The 19,006-nt window shown below is 57.2% G+C and overlaps 2 protein-coding genes across 2 annotated transcripts; both read left to right on the top strand.

The window, feature by feature from the left end:
* Positions 1-1,848: 1,848 nt before the first annotated feature.
* Positions 1,849-2,815, top strand: VOLCADRAFT_66623 (uncharacterized protein; the record flags this gene model as incomplete). The annotated part of the gene is made up of 3 exons (XM_002956077.1): positions 1,849-1,899; positions 1,983-2,114; positions 2,696-2,815. The coding sequence occupies 3 exons, from the start codon at positions 1,849-1,851 to the stop codon at positions 2,813-2,815; spliced, it is 303 nt and encodes a 100-aa protein (XP_002956123.1).
* A 2,138-nt stretch (positions 2,816-4,953) lies between these two features.
* VOLCADRAFT_97023 (Kif3C kinesin) lies at positions 4,954-17,448 on the top strand (the record flags this gene model as incomplete). Its single annotated transcript, XM_002956076.1, has 23 exons — positions 4,954-5,202; positions 5,534-5,595; positions 7,208-7,277; positions 7,798-7,872; positions 8,283-8,359; positions 8,822-8,864; positions 9,190-9,336; positions 9,827-9,938; positions 10,049-10,122; positions 10,552-10,666; positions 11,021-11,204; positions 11,783-11,930; positions 12,197-12,256; positions 12,491-12,553; positions 12,802-12,904; positions 13,188-13,357; positions 13,780-13,866; positions 14,418-14,602; positions 15,090-15,306; positions 15,548-15,610; positions 16,193-16,277; positions 16,789-16,901; positions 17,290-17,448. 23 exons carry the CDS (start codon positions 4,954-4,956, stop codon positions 17,446-17,448), a joined length of 2,661 nt encoding a protein of 886 aa, XP_002956122.1.
* Between the last annotated feature and the right edge of the window lie 1,558 nt (positions 17,449-19,006).

The following is a 19,006-nucleotide window of genomic DNA, read 5'->3' as shown; positions in this document are numbered from 1 at the left end:
GGAATAAGATAGTCAAGTCCCGTGGGTCGGTCTATCATGACGTGTTAGTAGATGATCGCCGTCTGGCTCTTCTGTCTGATCTCAAAGTGGATTGCTGGTCGTCTAAAGTGCTCATCATTTTGCGTTGGTTGGGCCATGAGTGGCCGGCGTGTGACTCCGTTTCTCAGAAGGTAGATGTATACTCGTCTCAGTTGATTCGAGTGGGTGAGGTTCTGGAGAGGTTATCTGCGTTCCTTTTAAGTGACTGGGATCAGTTCAGCCAAGGGGGTGATCCGCGTGTGTTCCAAGGTAAAGGGGTTTCGCTTTGCAGGTATCATAACTGGATGGGCTCCCCTTCACCAGCAAGAGAGGGCTCCGATCCCACAGGCTATTTGCGTGTTTATTTGCCGGCCAACCAGTTGCGTATGGTTGCCAAATTCCGTCTTTGTTGTTGGCCTTTGGAGGTCAACAAAGGGCACCATAGGCCGAGAGAGTGCCGTACGTGTCAGGTCTGTACGTCGGGTAAGGTTGAGGATGAATACCATGTGCTCATGGAGTGTGAGGCGTATACTGAGTTGCGTAATAGGTTTCTGATTAACGTTGAAGATACTGATATGCGCAAGGTATTTCTTAATACCAATCCGAGGAAAATCGCTACTTTCCTTACTGAGGTTTTTGATGAGCGTCAACAGCGTGCTCTGGAGCCTCACGGCTCGTGAGGGCACCCGCCGCGTCGGCGGCGGAAATACTGTAACCACAATACAATACATATGCACTTGTGAATGCACAGCTTTTTGCTGGGAGTACGTGCCCTGGGGTAGGTTGGATTTTTATCAACCGCTGGCATGTACGGATAGTGATGTGGTTGGTTCCCTGCCCCGCATTGGTTCCCTGACCCCATATAATGAGTGCATCCTAACTAGGCGCGCCAATATGCTACGTTACATACAAATGCCCCTTTCACACAAAGAAACCAACGGCGGCATCGCCAGGTTAGTGGCACACTGATAGAAACAGCAATTGAAACACCACTGACGCCCCCTGCCCCATTAGTGACATGGGCACGTAGCAATTTTATTGGGGACCGGCCCTGACGTGTACCGCCATAAGGGAGCTGGGCCCGCCTGCCCGGCTGCGTCTATGACTGCCCTTCTATGTTGGCAAAAAGTAGTACGTCAGGCAGCATATACATAAGTGTATCTTCCGGCAGCCCAATCGTTACGCAAGGAGCGATTCGTCAAGCCGCATCGGTTGTCGTCGTCTAGGTTTACTATAATCGGTACAGTAGGCTATCACGTCAGCAATGCACCCAAGAGGTGCCATACTTACGATGCTTTCACTTGTATGTTCGTCATAATTTTCGATAAAGGCGTTGTCTTGGGTTTAAGTTGTACCTGCGGTGTGGCCCCTATGAGGTCCGAAAGCTGCAATCCATATCTAGTATTCATCATGCGGTCTATATATTTTAAAACATGATACGAGGCTTAACAACATGTTGACATGACGAGCAAAGTGAAGTTGGGTCTTAGTTTTACATGTTGTGCATGGTTTCGAAGCCGTTTGCCTCGAAACCAGAGCGATACGGCGGCGGCTTCAGACCAAAATTTCCATTCAGCTCGTTACCAATTCGGGCAATAATGTCATAGGCAGTTTCCAGTCACCTAGCTGTCAATTTAGCTGAGGCAAGGCTGTCCCGGTATTCTATAAGTTTGGAATGCGACGACAACTGAATCACCTTTTCATTACCCAGTATTGCATCTTAAACATTGTCTTCCTGAACTCCTACGATACCCTGTGAACACTGCATTTTCAGTTTCGTAAACGCCGCCAAATTTAGGAAAGCATAAGAAACATATCCATTAAACAGAGATGGGAAAGGCAAAGCCTGCGAAGCATACGGCTAAGGAGATTGCAACAAAGGTATGATAGCCGCCGCACGGTTGACGACGTATGTAATAATGGTGTCTCTTTATGCACCCCTTGCTGCATGTGCTCCTCCCCAGGTGGCTGCAGCGACAACTAACATGGGTGGAGGCAAGCTTGGGCAAGAGGACCGCCTGGGCGGGAAGGCGGGGCACGCCAAGTTCCAATGTCACATTTGCAAGCAAACAGCGCCGGACTTGAAGAGCATGCAGGTACGAGTTGAAATATGAAGGAAGGGGGGGTATGGAACAGTGGGCAACAAAGCAACCACGATAAGTTTTTGCCGTTCGTTCAGATGGGATTATCCAATGTGGTGAGACCCATGTCACTGGCCGGTTCGCTCAGTACGACGTTTTACATGAATGCGTTCGCATCTGTGCCATAGCTACCAGGTGTAGCCTCCCGGGTTGCTGCATGTCGTTTGTATTCCTGCGATGCGTTGCGCTGTTGTCTCAAGTGCTTGTGCCAGCATATCCCTACTTGTGGAGACCGTTTTTGCTCTGCAAATATGATTGGATTCTATTGTGACGTCGGTGATGTCACAGAGTGCTTAGCATCTTCACATTTTGCCCCGAAGGTCCCTCGTCCAGTTGCTGCCACTACCTTGAGCTTATTGAAAACCATTCTGGTCCGTGCAGTCCCTTTGTTATCCTTCCTTCAACTCGCTTCTCCCCGTATTTTACCACATGTGGTAAAATACGATCGATGCTATAAGTGGCTTCCTGCGTAGCTCCGTCCTTGGGCTTGGCCTCTTCCTCCATGCTTGCCCTCCTTCCTCTCGGCCTTCCGCTAGATGCACCACGAGGCCCGTCACCCTAAGGAGGCCTGGGAGCCGGAGAAATGCACGGACTTGCACGCCGTACACGGTGGTACGACCAAGGGGGTAGCTGTGCGCGGCAGCAACAAGAAGTAAAGTGCCGAGCATCTGATCGAGAGTGCAATATTCAGCGCCAACGCAGCTGGATGGAAGCAGCAAGTAGATTACAGATTGCGTTGGTGCGGAATAGCTTGGGCATGTCTTTTGCGCACGAGGTTGCTAGACTAGGATGTAAAACAGCTAGGCGGTGATGCAGCTATGAATGTTGGCGCTAGAATGTTGACTGTGTGACGGCGATGTGGCGTGTGTAATAAGTGTGGGTTATGGACTCCTGCTCATGCACGTAATCTGCGTGTGTGTGGCGTGGGCAAGGCAGACCACGCGTCGGCACCAAATCGCCAATCTGTCTGTGTCTCGACTGATTGTACGCCCTTGCGTGGCTGACGGGGGACGATGGACAAAATGAAGGAATGAATGAGTGGCTGTTTCATTAACAGGGGGTGAATAGTGACTGATGGCGAACCCCTTTGTCCACAGGGGATTTTACACGTCGTACAGAGGTGCACGCACTGGCAGGTATGCAGTAGTACTAGTAGGTAGTAGTACTTACTGTCTTGTTGTTGTGTCAATAACAGCCACGTGTCGTGTCTGTGGTATCGGAAGCCGCACATTCTTGGGGTTTATGCAGATTGACGGACATACAGATGGACAGATACACACGATGCGTGGGTATCCCAGGCCACCAGCTCTGTTATCCAGGCGGATATCGATGGAGCCACGCTACTGTGCATCCAGCGGCCAGCCGGCAATTGTCCTTGCTGCAGCTGTTACTGCGTCTCTCCCTGAAGCCTTAACTATGATGAGCAGTCAGCGAGGGTTGGGCGTAGAGAGTTACCCTTGCATGGCCTTTGTGTGTTATCCAGGGGGTGCTCCGTGATGGAGATTTTTGCGTTCCTTGTGGCTCCTTTCCTCTATGTGGTGTTGATGGAGGATTTGCAGCATGCAAAGCGAACAGGACGGGATGGTAGTAAAGGATGTGGGCGTTCTCGAGGGAATGCGGCTGGACAGAGGAGGATGGAAAAGAATGGTCTGCCGGCTTGCGGCATTATTACAATGCGTATTGCTTGACGGATGGGCCTTGTTGAAATGGTGAACATGGCACGTTATGTGAGATGTAGGGTAAGGGTTTCGGAGTTCAGGTGTGTGTTTCCACGCCGGCGTCGAATGGCGCTACTATTTTTTCCCTGGGCTTTGCTATGGTGAAGTTTTATCGTGCAGGAAGCTGGACCGAAGTCCTGACGGGAAGGCTGAGGCAGATTGGCGACTTTGGTCATTTCGTTGCGCTTGTGCGAGGCAGGCGCGAATTGGGGCCCCGTGGGTTGCGCAACAGGATGGGCACGCGCCAAGTAGTATGTGTCTGATGGTGGTCGTGATGTGGTCTGGTCCTGATCTTGTACCTCGCCGTAGAATGGAAGCACTGGCTAGATTGCGCGGAATTCCTTGCTAGAGAGAGTCATGAGTTCAGACCTTCACACCCGTGGATGTAAGGAAGGCATTGCCATAATCTCCGTCCGCTGGCTTGAAAGCAGGTGCGGCGAGCTAAAGCGTTATAGCCCTCGGCAATGCCATATTCGCGATGAGAAAGATATCCTTGCACGTCTGCTACATAGCCTCATTAAGGATTTCCTCGCCCTGTGTCTCCTCGATATGCTCTGGCATTCTTGGATCCTTACGTATTTTGAGGTTGCCCATGTGCAGCAACTCATAATTCTGTTGCCACACCGGAAACTATAAAAGATATTCATCTTTATATACTGGCCCAAATAACCGCAAGTTCAAATATGAAAAGATGCACATTCTAGTAACCTACTGACCCCTTGCAGCTGAGATGTGTAATTTGGAACAATTATCAAGCTCATCACGTATCAGCGAAAAAACTGTACTGGGTGCGCGGCTGTATCATGACGTGCTCTGAAACCACGGAAAGCTGTTTCCATCCATCAATCGATGCGTGATGGAAAATAGTATACGAAGTACTCCTGTTTATGGGAAAGCATGTTGTGCTTAAAACTCAGCGAACTGATCAAGCTTCCCGCGCATGTTAAGCTTTCAACAGCTACGCAGAACACATGCATTACAATAGTATGCCCTTTATTTGCCAACCTGGTATAGAATAGGCAGCACTAATAAAGAAGGGGCTGATATGGATTCAAACTACCCTGTCGACCAACACGATGATGGGCTGTACCAGCAGGCATCTGGCACAGGGAGCACCAGCGAAAACTTCAAAGTACATCAGTAGCTTCGCGCGCCATCTGTCCACAGCCGAAGTTGAAAGTGACGTCAGTTCTTCCCTACAGGTTGTCGTCCGCATCCGGCCCCCTTTGTCACGGGAGCTGCGAGGAACGGGGCTGCGTCCATACCAGTGCACAACTGCCGTGGAGCCGGGTGAACGAAATGTTATCCTTTCCGAGAACTTGCCGGTGCGGTTACAGTTATCTGTACCTGAAGTCCCGTAGTGGGAACTTAGACAGCACGTCAAGGGAACCTACTAGGCGGCACTGCAGCCCTGACTTCAACATCTTGAAATATTACAAATATACTCAGGGGTAAACATATTTAGCAATGAAGAGTTGCGGGCGCCCCCCAAAGCCCTCCACCATACTCCGCCTTGCCTACGTCCTCAGCCTTAGCTGCGACGAGGCTTAACCCAGTAGGCAATCCACAGAACGCGAACCAACAACCTGGCTGTCCTCCCTCCTTTCCCCTCCCTCCGCCGCCCTCCCTCCATTGCCCTCCATCCCCACCAACCAGGCTGTCGTTAACCAGCAGGGCAACATGGTCACTGACGGCGGGGCGCTGTACAACACCTATAGGTACGACCGCGTGCTGTACGATAATGGAACACTGTCCTGCCCTAGCGCTTCCTAACCACGGCTTCACCGTCCTCGTCCTGCAACTCTTGACCCCCCCAACCTGCGGCCTGATGGAGGAGGGTCTGTCAGTAGGGTTTATGTTGCAGCCCATCGGGGCGGCTAAAGGCCTGAGACTGGGATTCGCTGTCGACATCGCGCACACTTTTCTGAGAGGAGGGGCTGAGGGGAAAAAGCTGGCTGGTACCGGCTGTGTGTAGGGTTGTTCCTGACATTAGAATTTTTTCCGTTCTAATCTAATTTCTAATTAGATTCTAATTAGAAGTTAGGATCTAATATTAGAAGACGCTCGACAACTTTTCAGGGAGGGGTCCGTTGAACCTGAAATTTTGTATAGGCCATCACAGATGTAAACGCACGCATTTCCAATTAAATTTACTCCGGTCGGGTGCCTGGGGAGGGTACCTACCAGCCAAACCCACGCCAGACTTGCTACGGAAACAACCAAGAACGCCGCCAAACCTGTCCTTTTAAGTCCCTACTTGCACAGAATCACCACATAACTGCCGGGGGAGTGTTTGCTCGCTAAGGGGAATGCAAAAACACAGAGAGGAAGGGCTAATCTGGTGCCTGCTAGCCAAACCCACGCCAGACCGCTGTGGAAACAACCAAGAACGCCGCCAAACGTGTCCATTTACGTCCCTATTTGCACAAAATCACCACATCACCACATCACTGCCACTCCCGCAAGACCCTTCTTCTTTGCGGAGATCAGAGCTTCTGCATACGCTTTTGCATCAAGTTCCTTGTTGCCATACTTGTACATTGGCCCTGATGCTTCCGCCTTCCGATGAGGAAGGGGTGGCTTTGATGGCCCCGCACCTCTATCTGACATTTTCGTGTAAAATGCACGCAGTGAACCGCTGATGCGCCTTAAAGCTACGGCTTTCCGGCCGTTCTAATGTCCGTACGACATTAGGATGTTCTAATACGTTCTAAACGGGGTCTTCTAAAATTCTAATTAGTTTCTAATTATATTTATTCTAATATTAGTTCTAATGTTCTAATGCCGGCACAACCCTAGCTGTGTGATGTAGCCGTGACCGGTATCGGCTGGTGTGAGGTACCGCCATTAATGTAGGCCCCCATGTTTGTCCGTGGTTAGCTGCACAAGTGTGGGCGGTTGCAGGCGTTGCGTTGCATGGTTCCCAAGGAAAGTGGGTCACCATGGAAAAGGTCTCGTGTGATGCGGTCAGGGTGAAGGCAGGCCAGTGAGGCGTTCCTTTCCTTCGCTGCACAGGGAGCACACCTGGCCCAGGCTCTTGGGGAATGCGGTCGGTCGGGGGTATCGCAGTGGGTTTCGGAGCCCATATTCGGGCGGGCGAACGAACCGGGCTTGCGTCTGGGAGCCTGGCGCGGCACCTCGTTTAGCAGCGCCACCTTCCCCCATTTGGGTTTATTGTTCCTGGGCCCCCGCGACCCACCCGCCCCCTTGACCCTCCACCGCCGCTCAACATCAGACCATCATTACCATCGCCAGACGCCGCCCTTCGCCCCCCTGCCCTGCCCTGACGGTCCACTTTCCATGCCGGGCCCCACCCCGCTCCGAAACCAGGTTCACATTTGACTGCGTATACGACCAGCACTGCCCTCAAGAGCTGGTGTACCGACAGAGCGGCCAGCAGGTGGTTCTGTCCATCCTGCAGGCGAGTGGGTGAACCATACGGGGGCAGGAGGGGGAAGGGGGAAAGAGGTGTCAGGGAATAAGGACATTACTGGCCGCGGAGAGAGCTACCGGAAGGGGATGCTTTTGCAAGGAATGCAGATGCTAGCTGTCGAGAAAGAGGGAGTAAGATGCAAATCCTGTGATGCGCTAGCATGGACGTGTAGCCCCCTGATGCAGCTGTTCGTGTTGCTGCTGGTATCTTGGGCCCCTCCGCCTTGCGCTGACTCGCTCCAGTGTTGTTACTGATCGGCCCTTCTTTCCCTCGGATCGGCGGGCGGAGTCCTGACTGCTCGGTCCTGCTTGGAATTCAGCGGCACAGGCAGACGTGCTCTTCATGATGTGTCGTATGGTGCCTGTTGCATGTCTCAATCAGACTTTATGAGCAGCACAGCAAGACTCTGGTTGTACTTGGTTCGATTGGTTGATGATGGATTGTTTAGTCGCTGCGATGTGGTGGTACATGTTTCATCCGCCTGCAGGGCTACAATGCAGCCATCATTGCGTACGGCCAGACGGGTACGGGAAAGACGTACACCATGGAGGGCGCGATGGAGGTGAGAGGAGGGGACGGCCCCGTGCCTGGAGGGACCGGGGTTTGGGAAGGGGTGGGATGGGATGGGGTTGTAAGGGCGGTTCAGAGAAAGGTGGGCGGACCAAGACGGGATGTGCGTGCGTATTTTTGTAGCGGATGTATGTGTATGGCGTTAAAAAGTATGGTAAAGATGCTCGTGAATTTGGATGAATATGGAAGAGCATGAATGTGAATGTTGGCGAGGATAAAGGTGGGGCCGAACACCACTACGCCAGTATCTCCCTTCCAGGTGGGCCTCCGACTTGTCGACATCCCTGCCTGGAGGGATTCATGCGTCTGTGGATGTGCTTTTTCCGGCTCTGTAAGACCTGAACCACGTAACTATGTAACCACGTATGTATGTACGTATGTATGTATGTCCCTCCCCCCCAGGGTCCGGACCGAGGCATCATTCCCCGTACTGTGGAGGACATCTTCACCTACATAGTCAACGACCCGGAGCCCTCCAGGTGGGGCTAGGGGGCGGGGGGGAGGGGGAGGGGTGGAGGGGGACGGGGGGGAGGCCCCTTAGGACGGGGCTAGTGAGGGGCTCCTTACGGGGGGTCACGAATTAGATTGGGTATGGAAGAGGAATTAGGAAAATCACCGACGGGTGGGAATGGGACTGAGGTAGGACGGGACGTAGGCAAACCTGCTGTTTAGCGGCTCTGGCTGCCCGGCGGCATATGGATGAACTGGACTTACATGCGCCCATTGACGTTGCGTATCGACTGCCTCGCAGCAGCGACAGCAGCAGCAACAGCAACAGCAGCAGCCACCCAGTCCATGCCGCCCGGTGCCCCCAGTTACCCCCGCTCGCCCGTGTGTGTGTGTGTGTGTGTGTTTTGTTTCCTCAACTCTACCCTCTCCAACCCCCCTACCATGCAACACGTACACACGCACTCGCATCCTCCTATGATATGATCGAGCAGCAAGTACCTGGTACGATCGTCGTACCTCCAGATCTACAACGAGGTGAGGTCGGGGTCCCGGGCGGATGTGGTGTATGTATGTATGTATGTATGTATCTATGTATCTATGTTGGGGGAGGAGAAAGAGTGTGGTGAGGTGGTGAGTTCCGCCACTCCCACCTCCTGGTGACGTCATATGTACTGGTGACTTGCCGACCTCCTTCCTTCCTGCTTCTCTTCTTCTCTCCCTCCACCACGTCAATCATCGCCCGTCGCCCTGCCCTGAACTCCTTTAACCCGCTCTCCCTCCCTTTAACCCGTTCTCCCCCCTCACCCCACCTCCCTCTTCCCCGCGCCCCCTCCCCCACCCGTCTCCCTCCTCCCGCCAGGTGGTGTCTGACCTGCTGAAGCCCGAGCGCTCCTCCCTATCCATTCGTGAGGACCGGCGGCGGGGGGTGTTTGTGGAGGGACTGAGCGAGTGGGTGGTGAGGTCGCCCGCGGAGGTGTACCAGCTCATGCAGCGGGGGCAGGCACTGGTGCGTGACGGGTGCTGGGGGGGTAGGGGAGGGGAGGGGGGGAAAGGCGGGTTGGATAGGTGAGTCGGTTAGCGGTTAGCGAAGTGGTCGTTGCGCTGTGTTGCCCTGCTGTGCCCCGGTGCGGCTCCAGGAGGGAGGGAGGGAGGGAGGGAGGGAGGTGATGAGCGAATTCTGGAGAGGGATGGCTGGAGAGGAGAGCTGTCGTAGCGGAGGTTTGGAGCAGTAGGAGGAGTAGGAATGGACGAAGTGTGCACTCCCGGGAGAAGCGCGTTGCCGCTGATTTGGCCGCCTTCGCCTGCCTGCCTCGCCCCACCCGCCTGCTACCACTGCCAGACCAGCTGCTAACCACCCTGGTGTGTTGCCCGTTGTTGACATTGGCATTTGACCCTATCCTTGACCTGCAAATCATGTGTTTCCCCCCTTTCCCAACTCCTTCTCGACCCGCACGCTCCACCTCTGCAACCCCCGCATTCCCCCGCCACCCCCCCAGCGCGCCACCGGTGCCACCAAGCTCAACGAGGTATCCTCTCGTTCTCATGCCGTGTGTGTCATCATTGTGGAGAAGTGCACCACGCCAGGTGCTGCGGAGGAGGGGGCGGCAGGTGGGAGGGGGAGCGGAGGGGTGTGGGGGAGGGGAGAAGAAATGAATGTCATGTTTTCCCCACTTCGGCCCTTCTCTCCCTCCCCCCGCGCTTCTTTTCCGTGTATGTAGGTGCGCCCTGGTCTCGGAGCAGCTCCTCCACCAATGGCGGGGATGCTGCCGTACCCGCAATACAGTCCATCAAGGTAGGTGTCGGGGAGTGAAACGAGGGGCGCAGGGTGGAGGTGCAGGAGGGGTCCATTGCGGGTGAGGAGGAAGAGAGACAAGGAGGGGTTTCACGCGGTGGTGTAGGATCGATCGCCTAACCTGGACTGCTACCTGTGCTCTGGAGCGCCACGTAGTCTTATCATGACGTACTGATGTGTTTTGCACCTACCCTGATCCCTTTACATCACCCCCTTCTCCCCATGACGTTCCCCCCCTCTCCACCTTCTCCACCCTCTCCACCCTTCTCCCCCTCCCCCCTTCTCCCCTCTCCCCTCTCTCCCCCACTCTCCACCTCCCCCCTTCTCCCCCCTCTCCACCCTCTCCCCCCCTCTCCACCCTCTCCACCTCCCCCCCCTCTCCCCCCTCTCTCCCTCCACCCTCTCCACCTCCCCCCCCTCTCCACCCAGGTGGGCAAGCTGAACCTGGTTGACCTGGCGGGAAGTGAGCGGGTGCATGTCACTGGGGCGGTGGGGAGGAGGCTGGAGGAAAGCAAGAAGATCAACGCGTCGCTGTCAGCACTGGGTGAGTGGCGCAGGGAGAAGGGCGGGGAGGGGGGGATGGCGGCAGATTTCGCGGTGGTAGCGAACGTACAGGAAAGAGAATTAAGATGGGACTTTTGGGGCGGAGGGGGAAACGGGTTGTGCGGTGTAGCGTATCCTGGGGACACATCCTCGCTGATGGTGGCCCGGGTGCCATCATCATCACCAGCTCCCGACTCCTGTTTTTAATAAGGCTAGCTACAGGATATAACATGGGCAAGAGCGAGGCGGCATGAATGCGAGTGGAAGTGGGTATTTCCAGGCGACCAATCCCATTCTTAGTAGGAATATCTTACCCCTATTCCCCGCCCCTTACCTCCCTTACCTCCCCTGTCAGGCAATGTCATAGCCGCTCTGACAGATCGTCGTGAGCGCTCACACATCCCGTACCGGGACTCCAAGCTCACAAGGCTGCTGGAGGACTCCTTGGGGGGTAACTGCCGTACAACCATGATTGCCACCATCGCCCCCTCCCTGGAGGCGTTCCAGGAGTCGCTGTCCACACTCAAGTTCGCAAACAGGTGTGTGTGGGTGTGTGTGGGTGTGTGTGGGTGTGTGGTAAGGGGAGGGGGGAAGAGAGGGCGACATGGAGGGGGTGTAAAGCCGAGAGGTGGGGGAGAGGACTGTTGTCCTGCTGCCCGGCGGTCGCAACTTTGTGGCAGCTCACGTGGAAGATTATCCCTGCTCCTCCTTACGCTCAGCCACGTTACGAGCGACCTTATGCTTTACGCGGGCCGGGGGTAGCAAGGGAGGAGATGAGAGGAGGCGGCAGGCAGAAGGGGCAGAAGAGGCCGGATGCGAGTGGTTCGTAGGGTGGGTTCGGCTGTGTGGCTTGGGGTCGGAGGGGTGAAGGACACCACGAAAACTGCCTGGAGTACTGCAAGTACGGAGCTCGGAGTACGGGTAGGGGGACATGATTCGGGTACGAATTGAGAGAGATGCGGGTGCTTAGGGTGTACGGTGTTTGGATCGCGGGTTCGAGGCACGGTCTGACGTTCACCGGGTTTGCCTCCCTCGGCTAGGTAAGGTGCCCGCCTGCAGCTCGCCCATCTGGCCAACCTACCCGTCTGCCTGTCTGTCTGTCTGTCTGTCCTGTCAGGGCCAAGAACATCCAGAACGAGGCCCATGTGAATGAGGATGTGGATCAGCGCACACTGCTGCGGAAGTACGAGAGAGAGCTCCGGAGGCTGAGGGACGAGCTGGCCAGGAGGTCCAGGAACGTGGTGGACAAGCGCGCACTGCTGGTGGTGGGTGGGCTGGGCTGGGGGGGGCCGGGGCGGGGCGGGACGGGGGCTGGTCTGGGGCATGAGGGCCATAGATAGATAGGGTTGGACACCTGGCTACCTGCCTGCCCCTGACAGGGTATGCGGCCTCCATCCCACCTTGAGCCCCGCCCGGTGGAATATCCCCCCCCTTCCTCACACACACGCCGGTTCTGAAGCCCACACCCCAATCCACCGTACACTCCCCGTTGAAGCCTTGACCCCTCTGATTTCCTCTCACCCTCCATCAGGCTGAGGAGCAAGCCAAGCGCGCTGAGGCGGACAAACTGGCGGCCCTGACCGCCCTACAGGTACACGGGTAGGGGTGCAGCAGCTGCTACCCTTCTGTTACCTCCTCCTGCTGGTATTCCGTTACCGCGGGGCAGTTACTGAAGCCAACTACTTCAACGCTGCAGATATGAAGATATGAGCATCCCCCCCCCACCAGAGCAGCACCCCCGGGGTATCCCCGCACCACCATACCTCGCAACCCACCGCGCCGCTCCCCTTCCCCCGGGACCCCCTCTCGCCCCCTGCCCCCCCAGGAGCGCAGCAGGGAGTTCCTGCGGGAGAAGGAGGAGAAGCGAGCACTGGAGCTCAAGATTCAGGTAAAGGGGGTTGGGTGAATAAGGCGCAGAATGGACGAAGGTGGATCATGATCCTGCGTGGAAGTCACCTCCCTCCCGCCGCCCCCTCTCCTCCCCTCCCTTCCCTTCCCGCCGCCTCTCCGCCGCCCTCTTTCGTTATTTGGACGTCTTGGGCTGCCGCTCTTTGCGCCTTGCATCATATTCCCCTCTCTCACCCCTCGTTTTTCCTCCATGCATGGATCGGTACGTACGTACGTACATACATACAGGCGATGCAGAGTCAGCTTCTGAGCGGGGGCTCCTCCGGTGCGGCCCTCCAGGAGGTGCCCGCAGTGAGGGCCATGCTGCAAAGAGAAGCCAACAAGGTCAAGGGTGGGTGGGTGCGGGGTGCGGGATGGATGGGAGGGTGTGGGGGGGTGGGGGGAATGGGACAAGTGCGAGATGATAAGGTGGGGGAGGGCGCGTGTAACATGGTGCCGGGTTTTCCCCTCTGTTTACCCCTCTTTCCCACCTCTTGACGGGTAGCTGATGATGTTTTGGCCGTCGGCTGTTGTCCCTTTGACTTCTGCGTGAAGTGCGTGGGCCCCTCTTCGTCCTCCCCCCCGGACCCCGTTCCCCCTCCTCCCCCTCGTCCCCCTCCTCCCGCTCCCCGCAGAGCACTACGAGGCCCGTATTCGCGCCCTGGAGGCCGAGCGCCAGGACGCGGAGGGCAGTGCCTCCGCGGAGGTGGACCGCTACAAGCAGCTGCTGCTGAAACAGCGGGACATCATGATCGCCCTCACCGCGAGACTCAATGAACGAGATGAGAGAATCAACAGCCTGCAGGTGAGGTGTGTCAAGTATGTATGTATGTATGTATGTATTTGTGGTAGGGGCAAGAGTGGGGCCTGGCGGTATGTTTGCGTGGGTGGGGTTGGGGTTGGGTGATAGGAGCTTTCCGGGAAGTGTGTCGACGTTTTGGCGGGTTGTGCTGGTGCGGTTATTGGGCATGAAAGAGTGTGTGTGTGTGTGTGTGTGTTCAGGGACCAATTGGGGAGTGTTGAGGCGGGCGGTGACAGGGGCAACTGTGAGGCGGCCCCCCACCCCCTTCTTACGCCACGGGAGACGGGGACCCGATGGAAGAGGCGCAGCGTGTGAAACACACACGCTCCCAACCCGAGCTTTCCCCTAGTACGGCACCCGGCCCGGCAAAGGGCTTCAACGCAGAAACCTTGTGAACCTGTGTGGACCTTCCTCCTGCCGTACAGGAGGAGCTGGACGCGTACGACAGGTACCAGCGGCAGCTCGAGGACCAGCTAGATGCCAAAACTACGGAGCTCATCTCCTTGAGAAAGGTAAAAGAGCGCGCACGTGCCAGGAAGCGGGGTGGGGACGCGAGGCGGGTGTGTTTAACTGCCTGTATGTACGTATGTATGTTTGTTAGTTAACCTGTGTATGTTAGCTGTGTGGTCCAAAGTGTCGCGTGTAGAAGGGGCCTCGAGTGCGACCTCGTGTCGCCTCGCTGATCACCCGCCGTCCGGACCTCCGGATGCACCACTGCGGGATCCGCTGTGGGGCTGGCCACGCAACAAAAAGTGGCACGCTATCCGTCCTGTTACCTCACCACCACCACCACAACCACAACCACCACCACCACCACCACAACCACCACCACAACCACCACCACAACCACCACCACAACCACCACCCCTTTTTGCTGCTGCTCGTCTCCCTCACACTGCATCTCCCCCGCCAGGTTGTCCACATCCCCTCATCCCACCCCATCCCCCTCCTCGCCCCCATCTATTTCACCTCACCCACCCCACATGTTTGTGTTTTCCCTGGCCCTCCCTCCCCCCTTGAACCCTCCTCCTCCCCCGCCTACCACCCCCTACCACCCCCTCAGGCCGCAGTGGAGCATGCCGCGGCCTCCCCCGCGGGGCTCCGGGGTGTGGATCCCTCCGCCCTCCAAAACGCACTGGGCGACTGGGCGGGACAGGGAGGGGCGCCAGGCAGCCAACACCAACATCAGCACCACCACCAGCAGCAGCAGACGGGGCCCCCGCTGGATGTTGCCTCCTCGGCCTCAGGGTCTGCGGCCTCCGCCACGCCCCCGGCAGGGAATGCCGGGGGCCATCTCACGAGGCAAGAGGGGAAAGGGGTTGCAGGGGTCGATCGGCTCCAATGTGGCGCTTGCGGCGGCGGCGGCGACGACGGCGGTGTGGGGCGGCAAGCGCCTGTGGACGGGGGAAATAGGGAAACATAGCCTACGTCGAAACCCAAGGCGAATGTGTTATGTATGTGTACATCTGTTTTCTATTAACACGCACATAACATAAGTACATGTACATGTACACGTATCTGTTGGTGTGGACCCTACACTGCCGTACCCCGGGTCTGACTCCTCTTGCCTCCGTCTAAGTTAAAGCCTTGTGTCCTTAAGTCCTCTTAATAAGGCCGTACATAAGTTCTGTGCTGTAAATTCACTGGATCTGCGATGAATGAATGAATCAGTGAATGGATGGATGAACGTCCCGTCCGTCCCGACGTGCACATCGCCCGGGTTCGTGTACCGCAGAGCCCTATCAGGGGAGCTGGCGGCCGGCGGCGGGGCCGGGCAGGCGCCGTACTCTACGCCGTTTCGGGGCGCGTTGCCGCCGGGGTCTCAATCAGCCGCTAACGGCACGCTGGCGGGGCACCCGGGTCGATCTGGGTCCATGCCGGGTGGAGGTTTGATCCACCACTCCTTGCCCCCGCTGGTGTACTCGGCGGATGGCACGGCGGTGGAGCTGCAGGTGAGAGAGAGAGAGAGAGAGAGAGAGAGAGAGAGAGAGGGGGGGACCTTTTGATACGTTGCGTGTGGTGATGTATCGTGAAGTGGGGCTTTCACTTTCACGCAGAACTACTACCTTCTTTCCCGTGCCCTCCCCCCCTTGCGCCCTCCCTCTCTCCCTCCGCTCCCCTACCCGCACCCCGCGCCTTCCCTCCCCTTCCACCTTCCACCTCACACACCTCCCGCCGCCCCCCCCCTCCCAGGGTCCTGACTCCCAGGACGTCACCCCCCGGGGCTCCGTGTGGTCGTCCTCCATGGGCGGGGGGGTGTTCTCCTCCGCCACCGCCTCAAGCTGGAGACCCCACACCTCAGGACCCCCCACCACCACCTCCACCACCACCACCGCCTCAGCCGCCTCCTCACTGCCCTTCCCGCCCACGTCCCACCACCAAACACCTCACTCAGCAGTCAGCCAATCCGTCACACTGCCGACTGGGACGGCTGGCAGCAGCGGCGGCGGCGCGGTGTACGGCCCAACGGTATGGTTTGTTTGGTGGTTTGGTTGGTGGTTCGGTTGGGTGTGGTGGCTAAGGTGGAATGATTGTCAGGACGGGCGAACACTGGCGATTAAAGGCGAGCGGGGTGAAGGGGGAATGTGGGGGTGTGGTAAAATGAGGTGGGGCCGGGGGGTTTGCATACCGTAGCAGGGGTGCAATGGGAGGTGGTTTGGTTTGGGAGGGGCCCCGTGGGAGGGGGCTCTGAAGCTAGGGGCGGAGGGAGGGGGAGGGGACGCATTGGGTTTAGTAGTCTGCAGTCCCGAGTCTTGAGACGTTTCCTTACCCCTCTCCCGCCGCCCATTCCCCCGCCGGCCCTCCTCCTGCTCCCCCTCGGCCCCCCTCGGCCTTCAGGACCCAGCCCCGGTGGGGACGCCGGGTCCCTCCGCTGCCAACGGTGTCACCACCACTGCGAATGAAGCGCCCAGCGCCTCCCCGGGTGAGTTCGGTGGACGGTATTGCGTTGAGGAACGCTAGGGAGGGAGAGGGGGTAGAGGGGGGTAGTTGTGGGTGGTGGGTTTGNGATAGGAAGGGTGCACTTAGATGTCATTGTGTCGGGGGGGGTCATGTTTGGCGACAGCTGCTGGTGATGNTAGTGGGAGGGGGTTTAGAAGGGAGGGGGGAGGGGGGGTGCGGGGGAGGCTTGAGCCATGGCTGGGTGAATGAGAGCAGTGTGTGGGTCTGTGACCTTTGTTTGTCTGAAGGTGATGTGGGCCTCCGCTCGGGTGGTTGAGGTGGTCCTGGTTGAGCAGGAGTGCTGGCCCCGTCCCTGCTGTCTATTAACATCACCATCGCCATCGCCATCGCCATCACCACTAGCTAAATTTCGTGCGCTCTGTTTCCTGTGTCCAGTGTGTTGTCCTGGCCTGTGTGTGCCCTCCGGCCCTGACCGCCTTCCTCCGGCCCCTGTTCACCCTCCCCCCTCGCCCCGCCCTCCCTCCTGCTGGCAGGTGAGATCGCTGAGTTGCGGGCGGCTGCCCTGACCGCCGCCAAGGAGCGCAGTGCCCTGCAGCAGATCCTGGACTCCAAGGTGCGCGTCATGCTGGTGGAGATTATCAACGAGGTGCGCTGCGTGTGGGTCGGTGGGTCGGTGGGTGGGTGGGTGAGTGAGTGGGTGAGTGGGCGGTATATGTGTTTTGGTGGGTGGGGTTACGGGGGTTAGGAGGGGTATGAGGAGGCAAGGGGAAAAAGGGGAAGGGTATGCGAGACTATGAGTATGGTTGTGGGTATGGGTGGCAGGGTGGTGGTGGTTAGGCTCCACCTAGCCTTTCCTCTTCACGACGCGTTGTGTTGTACACCAACATGCCGCCTTAGCGCGTGGTGCCTAAGTGGTCCAATCCATCTGGTGACGGGACCTGGACCGGACAACGCAGGTATCGAGCTCCTCCTACGGGCGGGGGACGGACGGGGAGTCCGGGGCTCCAGGAGGGGGCCCTGGGCCCCGGCCGCAGGTGCTGTTGGAGCGCTTATCAGCACTAGAGGCACTCGTACACCGGGTTTCGGAGGCCATCGGGAGCAGCAGCGGCAGTAGCGGCGGCGGCAGCGCCAGCGTCAACACCAGCGGTGGTGGTGGCGGGGGGGGGCCCCCTTCGAGAGGTGGCAGTGGTTGACATTTGGCGTTATGATAACTGTAGGACACGGCGTCTCGGGGCTGGGAGCACGGCAGTCTGGGTCCGGGCTGTGAGGAGAAGGTACACGGAACCTGGCGGCAGTGGGGCCCGGTGGGGAAGGTAATAGAAAGGATTTACCGGGGCCTGCCGGTGTGTGTGTGTGTGTGTGTGGTGGTGGGGAGCCTCGGACGACGCGTCGATTCGATTGCAGTGAGTGCAGGAGGTGAAGGAAGCGCGTGTATGCATGGCAAATCGCTGCGGGGGAGGGGGGAGGTTCCTGCCCGGGGTATGCTGGCGGCATGTGGATGGGCAACAGAGGGTTCGCCGTTTTCCCTTCTCAATGCTCCAGCGCAGCCGATTTACCGCGAAGATGCTGATTGCCGTACATGCTGTAGGCGCAAAAGGGGACCGGAGGTGAGGCGGCTGTTCGTGAACCCAACTTGTCGTGCACTCGTACTGCTGTGACGCTCGTACAACAGCTATCACTGCACCGTGATTGGAATGTCTCAGCGGTTGCTGCACAGCTCTGCGCATTCCGTACAATTATGACTGGTGTGAAGGAAGGACGCAAAAAGGATGTTGTGGTGATGTTCGAAACGCGTAGTACGTCAGCTAAAGATTGGAGCTCGTTCTGCTCATGCATTGCCGACCCGCGGGTCGCATAACTCCGGAACTGAAGAGCCCAAAACTCAAAGCAATGGGCCACCTCAAAGTGAACTCCGTAATAAGAGATTACGCCTGACTTATTAACGCTCCGTAGGGGCAGATCAAACGTATGCGTGTGGCACTTGAAAGGCCACGTGAAAGGCGGGTGAGGACACAGCACAGCCTGTAAGTTGTGAGTGGTTTGTCTCTCCCTTTTTACCTTTCCAAGTCCTCCTCTTCCTGCGAGGCTTATATAATGCTGCTCCGCACGTACATCTTTGCAAATTTCCTTGCTGCGCATTTTCGTTATTATCCTGAGCGTCAGCACTTTGGGTGGCCTGTACCGCTGTTCATTACTGCTTCGCCGAGCGAGCTTCCAGTTCAGATAATTCTTGCTTTTTAGGTTCGTTATGGCTCTTTAATGAATTGGGTACCGCGCTTTCCGCTTCTTGCATCCCATACACGCCCTGCGCACACGCACAAGGGCATGTCTGCCTTTGCGCCATATAGATACACACACACACACTCTCTCTCTTTTGGACATGCATGACAGCCAGCTATGCAGTAAACTGGTGTCTGTAGAAGGGTTGGTGCAGCACTGCACCAGCCGGGGGCTCGGAAGACATGTTTCTGATTAGCTAGCTAGGCTGCTCACACATCGCAAAAAGCTGCTGAGCCGCGGCGGACCGTCCGAGACACCCGCAACAGAGGAAGTGCAGGCTGACAAGACACATGGACACATGGACACGAAAAAACGCTGTGTGACTGTCTTCTTCAGGTAGAGCGCTTGCAGTCGATGCCCTGCCTTGCCCGACTAGTTAGCAAACAATAAGAAGGGCGCTCTGTCCTTGCAGCTATTGGAGTGGCTCCGGCGAGACACACATAAGGTGAGTTGGATTACCCGCCAGCTGGC

The sequence above is a fragment of the Volvox carteri genome (assembly GCF_000143455.1).
Source record: "Volvox carteri f. nagariensis unplaced genomic scaffold VOLCAscaffold_57, whole genome shotgun sequence".
In the NCBI taxonomy this organism is placed as follows: domain Eukaryota; kingdom Viridiplantae; phylum Chlorophyta; class Chlorophyceae; order Chlamydomonadales; family Volvocaceae; genus Volvox; species Volvox carteri.
Note: the sequence above shows the minus strand (reverse complement) of the source record. Positions and strands in the feature narration are given on the sequence as shown.